This window comes from Notamacropus eugenii, chromosome 4 (assembly GCF_028372415.1).
Source record: "Notamacropus eugenii isolate mMacEug1 chromosome 4, mMacEug1.pri_v2, whole genome shotgun sequence".
NCBI lineage: Eukaryota > Metazoa > Chordata > Mammalia > Diprotodontia > Macropodidae > Notamacropus > Notamacropus eugenii.
In genome coordinates, this window is record NC_092875.1 from 230,589,640 (window position 1) to 230,601,979 (window position 12,340).

A 12,340-nucleotide genomic window follows, 5' to 3' on the forward strand; every position below is an offset into this window, starting at 1 on the left:
ATGAGTAAACGGCAACATATTGATGATCACAATTATCTGCAATTACATGCTGTTAAGATGCATATCTATGTGTAGTACACATTTGACATCAGAAGCCTCCCATAACATTTGCTCAGAGGGGAAAAAATTTATTATTAAGAAGGGATACAAAAATTGAGTCAAAATACACAAACCTGAGAATTAAAGAGTAAACAGTCATCTACTGGCTTTGGAAGAGCCGTTTTTACAAATGTTCAAGAATTTACTGCATTTCTTAAAAATAATTTGTAACAAGTTGCGTGAAACAGACACTTGTTGCATGATTTTAGTTATGAGGAGAAACAGTTCAAATCTTTTCTCTGTTACAAGTCAAGCTATCAAAACTCAAGGGGAAAATCCAGCTTGGTCATGGTTTTTCATCTGTCCTAAGTTTTCTGTCATATGCTAACATGATAACTATGTAGATTACATTCAAGTCACAGGAGAGAGGCAGCAAATCAAAGGTAGGACACAAGGCTTTCCCTGCTAGAAACTACAGCTTTAATTCATGGATTATTAACAAGGATACTTACCTTTATCACAGCATTTCCTCTTCATCCTTTAGCTACACAAATTACTGAATGACTTTTGAATGATAATGTTTAAAACTTACTCAACATGATTCTAAGGCTCAAAATTTGATTCATAACTCATCTGATACTTGTCACTGAGTTCTTTTTTACTTAGTGAGGAGAGTTTTTAAAAATAAAAAAATTTTGTTAATTTGAAATTAGTGCTGTCTATAGTGATTAGGCCTATGATGAGATATAAGTCTAGCTCCCAGGCCCCTGATTGTCTCAATAAGCCCTCTCCAGTGATCTAGGCCTGAATCGTAGACCATAAGCATCATATTTCCATGTTGGGATATGGAATTGGGGGGCATATCTCCAGGTCACTGTTAACCTAGGAGGGAAAGGAGAGAGGGAGTCCCAGCATATTAGTTACCTATGGGGTATCAATACCACTTTGGAGGTCTCAGATACCCTAAAATGTTGAAATCTAGGACAAGCAACTTTTAAAGGATTAGGGAATATGGCCACAACATTTCTTGGATGGGAGGCACAGGCCCTGATGATGATACTATTCCCCAAAGTATGTAAAAAGGAGGAGGGGAGACAAAGATAGACAAGAAGAGATGCTCAATATAAACTGTCTACTTCACAATTTTACCTTTTGTTAATACGATTTTACCTCCAGTCTTGTTAACAAAGACCAACTTGGGAGCAATGAATCTTAAAATACAACCAATCCCATTGTTGATAAAAAGGAACCTTTCAGACCAAACCAAGAATATTCTTCTCCCCCCACCCCATAAATAGATTCTAGTTATCTTAATGTGACAAAGACTTGGTTTTAAAGATAAAAATGAAAGCAAGCCGAAGGAACTAGGAGAAATGGAATTGGAATCAAGGGTTTCTTTTTCTGTACTTTTTTTTCAGTCTATTGAACTAAATCACCTAATCTGTGACACTGCTGGACTCTTGTAGCTTTGCTCTTTTCTTTTCCCCTTTAATAGCTCAATCAGTAACTCCTGCAGTGTTCTGAAAAAACACTGAATAAGACTGTAAACATAAAACAGAAAAGTTTCAGACAACTCCCACCAAAACTATTTGAATCTCAAGTATTACTCCTGAGGTACTCTGAAATATACTGCACAAGTCTCAGTAAAAAACTAGAACATCTTGGGACAACTCTCATCAAAACCATCTGTGTCTGTGCACTTATTCTGGCTCACTCCTTATTTTATCCAAATATTTCGGAAACCGGGAGGGTCTAGAACTGGAAAGTTTAGCTAATAGTGAGGCACACACATGAACACATACACACACAGACACACAAAATTGGATTTAGCAGAATTGACTGGAAGTCAAGAGGCCTGGGTTCTGGTCCTGTCTCTAACTCTAATCAACCATGAGACCCTTGTGCTAATCCCTTAAATTCCTCTGGGCTTCAATTTTTTTTTATCTGCAAATTAGGAAGATGTGAACTGTATAACCTTCGTGTTTTCTTTTAGTTTCCAAGATTGAGTTCCTATTCCTTCAGATGACAACTTAGCCAGGCTATGATCTAGGGGGAGGGAGAAGAGAGGGGAGGCAGGGAAATCAGCATGGAAAGAAAGATGTGCAGGCAGTTCTAGTGAAAACTAGCTGTCTCCTTACCCCAAAATATTTACCTGTTCAGCACTGCGTCCATAATAAAGCTAAGTGAGTAAGCCCCTTACTCATTTCCTTTGGCCAGGGTGAAATGATCTTAAGTCTGAAAACTAAGATTTTTTGGTTTCCCCCATTTTTAGGGGGGAATTAAGCAACTCAAGTTGAAACAACAATATCATTTACCATTCTTTTATATATTGTCTCTTAAAATAGTACGGAATAGTATAGCATATTAATTAGGCAAATAGTTAAGTTCTTCTTTCTCCACATCAGGCATTTCCATCCCAACTCTCTGACATCATGAATACTGAAATTTGTCTGTTTTATTCCAAGAAATGAATGCTTAGGTTAACAGTAGCTTATTGTTTGTCAATTCCATAAGTTTCCTTCATTTTTTTCATGATTTCCTATCATTACCATTACAAAACTCCTGAGGGCAGCCTGAAGCAGACTAAAATGTAATTAAGAAATATTAAAAACAAACAAACAAACAATACAACATAGGTAATGTGAATTTGTGGTTTTCTAAGTTAATATGTGGCCTTCAGGGACTGGTTTCTATTTGAGTCTGACAACACTCCTAAGTCGATACCTATCTTTTCTCATTTTAGTATATTTTGCTGCTTCTTTCTCCAAATTGTAGACAGTTGTAAAATATATCCTTTCCCTCTCCATGCCCAAAATCCTGGCATATTTGTATTTATATTGGCATAGGACTTTGCCTTCATAATTCACATTTCCTCTTCTTCAGTTCAACCAAAAGTTATCCATTTACACTAACATCTTCTGCTTTTCTGTCCACAAATTTGTTAGTTAAAAGCTTGGCTTTCTCCTTGTTACAAAAAGTTCAAGATTCTGCTCTTTGCACAGCCCACACAACATAACATCCATCATCTCCCACTCCCTTCCAGTCCACCTAAGTCTCATTCCTCTTTTGTTTCCTTTGCCAGCTCATGCCTTAATGCTTCATTTTTCCTGCCACCCAATGAAAGAACAACACGTTGCTGCAGAAAAATAGCTTAGGTCTTTGGAGTATACCCATGGCCTGTACTTTTAAAGAAGATGATGGCTTTGAAGAAGGAAATAACAATGATGATGATAAAGCATTTTTTAAGTGCTTACTACATGCCAGGCACTGTGCTAAGTGATGGTGATACAAATGTAACTAAGCAACACAGTACCTGCCATCGAAGAATTTATACTCTAGCGAGAAATGACAACCCTATCAATATTATTATTAACAAGTTTATGTTATTCATACTACTTATGTGGTGCAAGATTCTGTGCAATAACTTGTTTAATCCTTCATAAATGGAAGATAGAAAGTGTGGGCAAGGTACAGTAGGAACAAGTAGAACACTAAAGGAACATGGAAGTATAATTTTAAGGAAGAATGGATCAAGAAGAAGCAACGAGGTTATTAGATTAGAATGAGAAAAGAAAAAGTGAAATACCTATCTCATTTCTAAATGTGGATCTGTAAAAATATGCATAAAATGCATATATATTACAATATATATTTGTTTAGTTATATCAGATCAGTTTTCTTAAAAGAAAAACAAAGAATGTCAGTGCTAGACTGGAAAACAGGAGGACTCAAACTGTAGTACTTTTTGGTGTTTGTAGGGGGCATAGTAACTTAATCCCATTCCACTACTCAACCCAGTAGATATTTTATTGAGGGGTTTATGATATACAAGGAATTATGCCAATTGTTGAGACAGGATGCAAAGAAGAATAAGACATGCTTCCTGTCCTAAAGAATCTAATATTTAGTAAGATAGAGACGACATGTTCAGAATCTGAATGTGTGCAAGATACAAAGTGCTATGAGAATTCTAAGGATGAAGGATAACTTCCAGATGGCACAATCAAGAAAAGCTCTGTGGAGAAATATGCTTCTCCGTGTCAAGCATGTTCAGCAAATATCACTCTTTTTTTTTTGATGCACCACTTTTAATAGACTGCTGATTCCCAGGGTAGCCCCTGCCCTCTCAGTTCCTTGTTGTTTAAGCAATTGAGACCTCGAAGGAGAGTGATCACATGTAGGATCACCGGCATAAATTTATATTTGAGAGTTCCAGTAACAAATTTATAAAAGGAGTCCTCCTCTAGCCAACCACTACAAAAATCCTTAGGGTTTACTCCCCTCCTTCCTCCTACCCTGTCCCCTCAATGCTATGTGAGCAGTGGTATAATTTATTCTTAAGTTGTATTTCTGGTTCTATTTACCAATTCAAAATTAGTATTTTTACTTCGACCATTTTCCCTATACTAAATTTCATTATCAACACTACCATAAAGAAAATGATATTGATAACGAAATTGGAAACAAGGGAAATTATCTAGGTATGGGTTTTCTGAATGATTGGCTAGTAACTAGAGCTATCTAGCTTTCTACCTATGCTTTCTATCCCTACTCTCCCAAGGGATCTCTCTCATTCTGTCTTCACATAAATGCTTCCATACCCAGCATTTACTCTTCTCCTATCCTGTTTCTGGCTTCACAGACTTTGCCATCATACTGCAGCTATTGTTTCAACCTGGAACATCTCTCTACTATGCTGACATTTTTTTTTTTTAATTGATGAATTCCTCCTAGTGCTTCCATTTTGGGGAAGAGTCCAGGCAAGCCAATTTTAATTCCTCTCCCAACTCTGCTTCTGACTTTTTAGATTTGGACACCATGCCCCTTGTATGGGTAACTTCTTCCCCTCCCCCACTTTTTTCAGCTCTGTTTTGTGTGTTATCTTTGCCTTTAGAATGTAAGCTCCCTAGAATACAGACTGTCCTTTTGTTTTTAATTTGTATCTTCAATGCCTAGTATAGTGCCTGGCACACAACTAACACTTAATAAATGCTTTTTGTTTCTCAGCATTGCCTCCATGATCTACTGCTTTTATGGTTTTGTTTGTTTGCTTTGCTACTATTGAGAAACCCTCACCATTCTGACTTTTTGTCACTATCTATTTGAAAATTTTCAAATTCCCACCACTCAATTTCTCTGTTCTTGCACCAGGGCTGCTGATTATCAATGAGAAAAACAATTAAAGTAATACAATTTACTACAAATTCATGGCATATAATTTTACCTGGGATATTACGGCTGTGTGACATTCATTCTACTATTCCCTTATTAATTCTTGATCTCATTTTCCCCAACAATTGTTCCAAATCCTTTCTTCTTTTTACTTAACATTAATGATACTCTAAACTTCCTAACATTATTTAGTCTCCTAGATCATAGAAAACATCAGACTTAAACTCTGTCATCTCTTCTACATTCCCAAAAAATTTTAGCAGTATTACTGTTTGGCTAACCCTGAAACCTGAACCTCTGTCCCGTTGTCTCAAGCAATGCCCTCTCTCTTATGCAACTTCATTATCTTCTCTTTGATAGATTCTCATCATTTAGCAAATATTTTTAGATCTCCCCAAACCTAAGAAAGCAGTCCCCTGAACTTATAAAGGAAATTCATCCAGGTATAGTTTACATTTTCTATTTCCTTTAACTATACAACTTCTGAAACGCTTGTCCAATATCTTTATTTTCTCACTGTTGTTATTCAGTTGTGTCACACTCTTCGTGGTGACATTAGGGGTTTTCTTGGCAAAGATACTGGAATGGTTTGCCATTTTTTTTGTCCACTCTTTTTTTTTTTGTTGTTTACAGATGAGAAAATGAGGCATACAGGGTTAAGTAATTTGCCCAGGGTCACATAGCTAGTGTCTGAAGCTGGATTTGAAATCATGAAGATGAGTCTTTCTGACTTCAGGGTCGGCACTCTATCCACTGTGCTACCTTAGCTGCCCTTTCTTACTATGTGCTTTGTTTTTTATTCTTGGTAAACTGGCTCCTTCTTCCAACATCCTGAAACCACTTTCTCAAAGTTCTTCAAGGACCTTCTAATCACTACATTCAGTAGTCTGACCAGAATCCTGCTACCTTCTGATACTACTAAATGCCCCATTCTTCCCATCTCTTTTTTCTTGGTTTCTGAGAGAACACATTATTCTGGGTCTCTTTCTTCATTCCTAACCACTGATTTTGGCAACTATTTGCCATTGCCATTGGGGATAGTACAAGTAGAGCCTACTTGTTCTTAGATTAAATTATATTACAGACAGTTCTCACTTTTCCTAAATGGATCTCTCCTCAGAACAATGTTTAATGGAAATTTGCCAGTAGATGTGGGAAAAGTAGGGAAGGAAGAAGAAAGGGAAGCATGTGCCATGGAGGAAGATGGCTGGCACAGTTCAAGGACACATGAGAGCTGGAACAGAGAAGTGAAAGCAGGAGGAGTAGGAACATGCAAGGGGCTGGGGCTAGCTACTTGGAGGCCTGGCCAGAAGACATATGGGAACCAAACACGAACACAGACAAGTGAGGATGGGTGACACGCAGGCTGAGAAAAGATGTGGCACCCAAGTGCTGATGGACTAAAGACAGACACGTGGGTGGGTGGACAGATGGATCAGGGCAAAGGTTTTCTGTCTCTTGGAGAAGGAGGCCTCAAGCAAAGCCCCTATCTAGTGGCAATGGTCTCTCTGAGCCTCCATTCTTCTGTTTTCACTTGGAGGGTTTTCTTCAAAAGAATTTTTTTGGGGGGTAAGGTGGGAAATCACTGATGTCAAGCTGAGGAGCAGGAGTGGAGAGAGAATGCACAGTACTATATGGTAAAGTTAACATAGGTGTGTTCCAGAATTCTTTACATAAAGTTAGATTTGCCTAATGTGAGAATAATTTGTATATACAGAATGTATAGACAATAAATATAATAATATATTTACTTATAAACAATATATATAAAATATTTATAAATATAAAGCAAATGAATATTAAATCACTATTTGAATATGATTTATTATCATCAGATGTATTCTGAATAGGGGATGTGAGAAGGGAACTAATTATAGGAATAGAGCAAAATTTGGAAGTGATCCATATACTACTTAAAACTTTCTCTTAGTCTTCTTGTGATTACATAGGGAGAACTTTAATTTTTCTTTATTCTTCTTGTGATTACAATGACTATTCTACCATGAGATTTGCTGACAGGATCAAGCCCATTCCCAAATTGGGTAGGTAAGAGTAGCTTGATTTTGCCAATGATTTTCCTCAACCTTATTAATAACTGTTAACCTTGAAAAATTCAGTTAAAAGCATAAAGACACAATGCATGATTTGCTAGAGTATGTATTTTACAGATGATAGAATACTAAAAGGGAGGATATGAATAAAAGTCATTCAGGTAGGTATGTGAGATTTGTGATCTTTTTTGTTGGAGAGAAAAACCACAATGAGATCAGAAATTTGTTTTGAGTAAAATGTGAAATCAAGACAAATTGCTATGAAATTTGTTTTGGATTGTTCATTTTCAAATTTTTCATTTACTTACAATCTATATTCTCAGACTTAAATTAGAAACTAATTACAAACAAATATCCATCCATCAATCAAAAAGTAATGCTTAGTATGTGCCAAGAAATGGCACAGAAAAATAGCTGGGGACGCAAAGGAAGGAAAAAGTTTGTCCCTATTCTCAAGAAGCTCACATTTTAATGATTAGGAGGAGAAAATATAGAAGTAATAATGAACATAAAAAAATACGTTCAGAGTATATGGAAGGTGACCTTGAAGGGAAGGCATTACCAGCTGCAGGGTTTGGGAAAGGCCTCCCTCAGAAGGTAGGATTTAAGCTGAGTGTGGGGAAGGTAAGTATTGGAGATGAGGAGAAAGAGAATACCATGCATGGGGAGCAACTAATGCAAACACATGGAGTCAGGAGATGGGGTGTCATGGGTGAAGAATAGCAAGGAAGCCAGTGTCATTGGATCATGCAATATATGGAGGAAAGAACCAGGTTACAGAGCTTTACACACAAAATAAGATTTTACATTTTCTCATGGAGTTGATAGGGAGCTGCTAGATTTTATTGAGTAGGGGGTTAACATAGTCAGACCAGTTCTTTAAGACGATCACTTTGGCAGTTAAGAGAAGGATGGGCTGAAACAGGGAGATTAGACAGGGAGGTCAACCAGAAGGCTACTAAGATAGCCTAGACATAAGGTAATGAGGGCCTGAACCACAGTAAAGGATGAGTGAGTGGAAAGAAGGGGACATATATGAGAGATCTGAAAGTAGCAATGTCAAGACTTTATAAAAGTTTGGATAGGTGGGGTAAGTAAGATGACACTGAGGTTGTGAGATTGGGTGAACTGGATCATGGTGTTGCCCTGTCCGGTAATATGGAAGTTGGAAAGAGTGAAGGATTTGCATGAGGAGGCTAATGAGTTTTGGTTTGGACCTGCTGAGTTTGAGATGCCTACAAGACATCCATGTCTGAATGACCAAGAGGCAGAGAGATGAAGAAAGATAAAGATCAAGAAAAGGCCTTTAGAATTGGCAATTAAGAGAAAACTGACAACTTTAAGGAAAACAGTTTCAATTAAATGATGAGTATAGAAGCTAAATTGCAGAAGGTTTTGAAATGACTGAGAGAAGAAAAGGTGGAGGCACCTTTCTTTCTCCAGAACTTTAGCTGAGAAGAAAAGAAATGTTAATATCCAATAGGTAGCGGGGATGGTTGGCATAAGCAAGGGTTTTTAAAGCTTAATAGATAACTAGCCAGTAAAGATTAGAGAGGGAATGATCATGCCAGTTGGAAAGTGAGCTAAAGATGTGAAAGAATGAGATGAAAGGTGCACATAGAAGAGCTTGTCTTGGCAAGCAGAGGGGCCACCACTTCATTCAAGATTGGTATGAAAGAGGAAATAGTAGGGAAATATATATGAGTGACATGAGATAAGGAGGAGGGAAGAAGAAACTTTCAAAAACTTAAGACAAATGGAACATTTATGTATGCTTGGGGACCTCCTTTTCACTACTATTTCTGCTTTGATTTGTTTTCCCTTTTAACATTTCATATGGGTAATTCAATATTTATTTTCAAGGTAGGTCCTGGCTCAGGACTGTATTCTTGTGCCAGAAATCCAACCTCATGGCTCTAGGCCCACTAGAACTGCAGCTACTTCAAGGAGTTCTGGTTTCTCTGGGGGTGTACCAAAGAAGCAACTCCAAGGAATAACCTTTTAGCAAGAGGCAAAGCAAAATAGAGTACACTGGGGAAAGAAGAACAGAGTTCAAGTTTGATTTGGAATAATTACCTCACAAATTTTTAACCTGGAAGCACAGTTATGGAGTTTATGAAAAAGATGGGTTTAGTGAGACTAGTTTCAATTTCAACTTCTCTTTAACTCTGTGTGGCATTAGGTAAGCCATCCAACCTCTTGGCTCTGATTTACTTTGCACTCAAGTAGAGAGTATTAATCTGACATGACACTGAAAAGAGCCTTGAGTCCAGATGAATAACTATAAAGTGCTTACAAAAAGGCTCTCATGAAACCTGCTTGTCCAAAGTTGGTCATGATTTACAAAATAACCACACAATCTTTAGATGGGAAATGGGAACAAATTAAAATGTTCTGTGGCCTGAAATATTTTCATTTTCACAGTCACCTAAAGATGTAGCATTTTTAGCACAGTAATCTTTTATTTCTTTGGTACTTAATGATAAAGGTAGTAATAAGATAAAAAATGTAACTGTAACCTGTTGATACCTTGGTGCCTCACTTTTCACACCAAAACCATGTTATTTTGCTAGGAAATCATTTGCAAGTAATATTTATTGAAGGAGTGCATTTATTATTCATTTGACTTTTTCAGATGAAGGTCTGGTTGGGGAAAAATCCTTGCTAACTGTCTAAAAGTACACAATGGAGGTTTTTGCATTTCCTGATCGTATAGATACTGCTTTATGGATAATAATGTGATGTAGATTTACAAGTTATTTCTCAAAAACATTTGACTCAAAATAGTATTAAAAGTAAAGCATATTCTCACAATAGTGGAAAGATTATTCAGTGAAAAGGAAATATCATATGCAACATTTCATAATTATGTGTGGTGAAAGATAGCTATAATGTTTCCTAGTGGCATTATTTTACAACTGATTTATCTGGATCTCAAATCAAATGTACCTGAGAAAAACACTCAAGTTAAATTTCACAACAATGAAATCTCTTCATTGTGATACTTTTTAACCATATAATTTGGTTTCAAGTTTATGTCATATTGTTACTTATAAAGTTTCTCTTAACAAAATAAGGATCATTTAAATCTAGTATGATAGAAAAGAAAATATATTTGATTAACACACTTGATTGCTTCCTCCCATCTAACATAAGTAATCAACTTAGTTTTATATGATAGAATACAAGATCTTTGAGAGCCGAAGCTGTTTCATTTTTTGTCTCCATTCTCTGACGAAAGAATGGTCTTCATTCTCATAATAGAGGGAATAGGGAATTGGACAACAATTTAGTAAGGAAGCAGGATGGTAAAGTTTCCCTAATTCCTTCCAGAATCAGGTCTTCAAAATGTGGCTTTATTATTTAGTAAGAAGTATTGTGAATTCTCTGATTATTAGTCAAATTCTTATATAAATATATGCCCGAGAATATATTCCAAAGAAAATCTTAAATCCTTGTAGATTATGTACCCTTCTATTCCCCTCTGTCATTAGGTCAAATCTAACTTATATTGCACTTCAAAATTAAGTTACATTTCTAGCTATTGAAATAGCTATGTAATAGAACCAATTAAATAAATTCTTGGTATAAAAGCAGTTAAATACTTAGAAATCTTGCATATTTTAAAACTTCCTGAAGCACATTATTTTCTAGTTGTTATTAAATGTACCTATATTTGTAACAGCACAAGAGAATGGACAAATGTCTCTATCAGGGATAAAAAAATGAGCAAATTCATTAATCAGAATTCTCTTCATAGTTCTGTTGTGAAGAAAAATCATTCATTTTCTCTAGAAAGACCTTATGCCTTAATTACAAGTGTAGACAGCATTGAAATAAATGACTGAGTCTGAGTGTCTGCTATGAAATGCACTGAAATTTAAGTATTTTAATGAAAAATCAAATATTTTATCATTAAGTAAAAAACAATGAAAATTTTGATGAATGTTAAACAGCTCAATTTAAAAAAATAAACAAAATTAGCATGTTAATTAGTGAATTTGCCTTTTGTATCCCCAATGCAGATATTGATGTTGGATTTTAACTGGCAATCTAAAGAAATAAGAAATTTTTATTGATTCCCATAATAAAAAGGACACCTGCTTTTTTTCACCATGCAAATGTATAAAAGCATGAGCAGGATTAAGTAGGCAACACAAATCATGAATATGACTATTCTTCATAACCATTTTACATGATAACGCTCTTGGATGTAAATTTCACAAAAACAAACACTTACTACTGTGCACAGTCAATCAGCTGGTATTCATTTGACCTCTCGAAGCATGCCTTTACTCCTTCGTCATCCCAAAGCTTTTTTACATGATCAAAGAATTCCTGAAAATTAGAAGTTACAGATTAGAGAGCACATAATTTACATATTTTAAAAGTTAAGAATAAAATATTTGTTTCTAAAAATTCACAAGGAGAAAAATACAAATTTTTAAGGGGAAAAATGAAAAGTTAGTGGTATTTATTACTGTAAATATAGTGGTCACTAGAACTTTTAGACTCTCAATAACAGTAACTTAACATTTCGACCTCACAGGTTCAAAAAATGCACTATAATTATAGGTGCCGTCTTAGCTCCTATTGTTGAGATTTTATATCTTAGTCATGGTTATATCACAGACAAGGTAGAGAAAATGGATTACTGTGGTTGCAAAGAAATAACCCTAAGAAAAAAATCATTCAAAATATTAATTCTTAGAATGTTGAATTATTTAATCCATTTTAAAATGGCAAAAAAGAATCAAAACTGAATTTATCTGCATACTCTGAACAAGTGGTCATAGAACTAATAGCAACTGCATTTAGGGGTGGAGAGTGGAAGGTGGAATTTGGGAATTTAAGAGTATAGAAACTCTCTCTACAATGCCATGCCAAGGGTTATCAGCAAGCGGTCTCTTGCTTATGCCTTAATGTCACATTAAGCAGTTTTCTCAGAGGTTACGTGATTTTTCCATGATCACGTTGTTAGTATGAATCAGAGGCAGTACCCAAACCCCAGCTTGTCTTCCTGACTTCAAGGCCAGACCTTTCTCAACCATACCATATTGCTTCTCAGCACCTAAATA

At 35.8% G+C, this 12,340-nt stretch overlaps 1 protein-coding gene across 2 annotated transcripts in view; it reads right to left on the bottom strand.

The window, feature by feature from the left end:
• GNAL (G protein subunit alpha L) overlaps window positions 1–12,340 on the bottom strand; it is a 515,901-nt gene that overhangs the window by 119,547 nt on the left and 384,014 nt on the right. For both annotated transcript variants that reach the window (XM_072604208.1, XM_072604209.1), the window contains exon 5: window positions 11,503–11,600. In XM_072604208.1, the coding sequence (XP_072460309.1) occupies window positions 11,503–11,600 (98 nt within the window). The remainder of the gene's footprint in view (window positions 1–11,502; window positions 11,601–12,340) is intronic.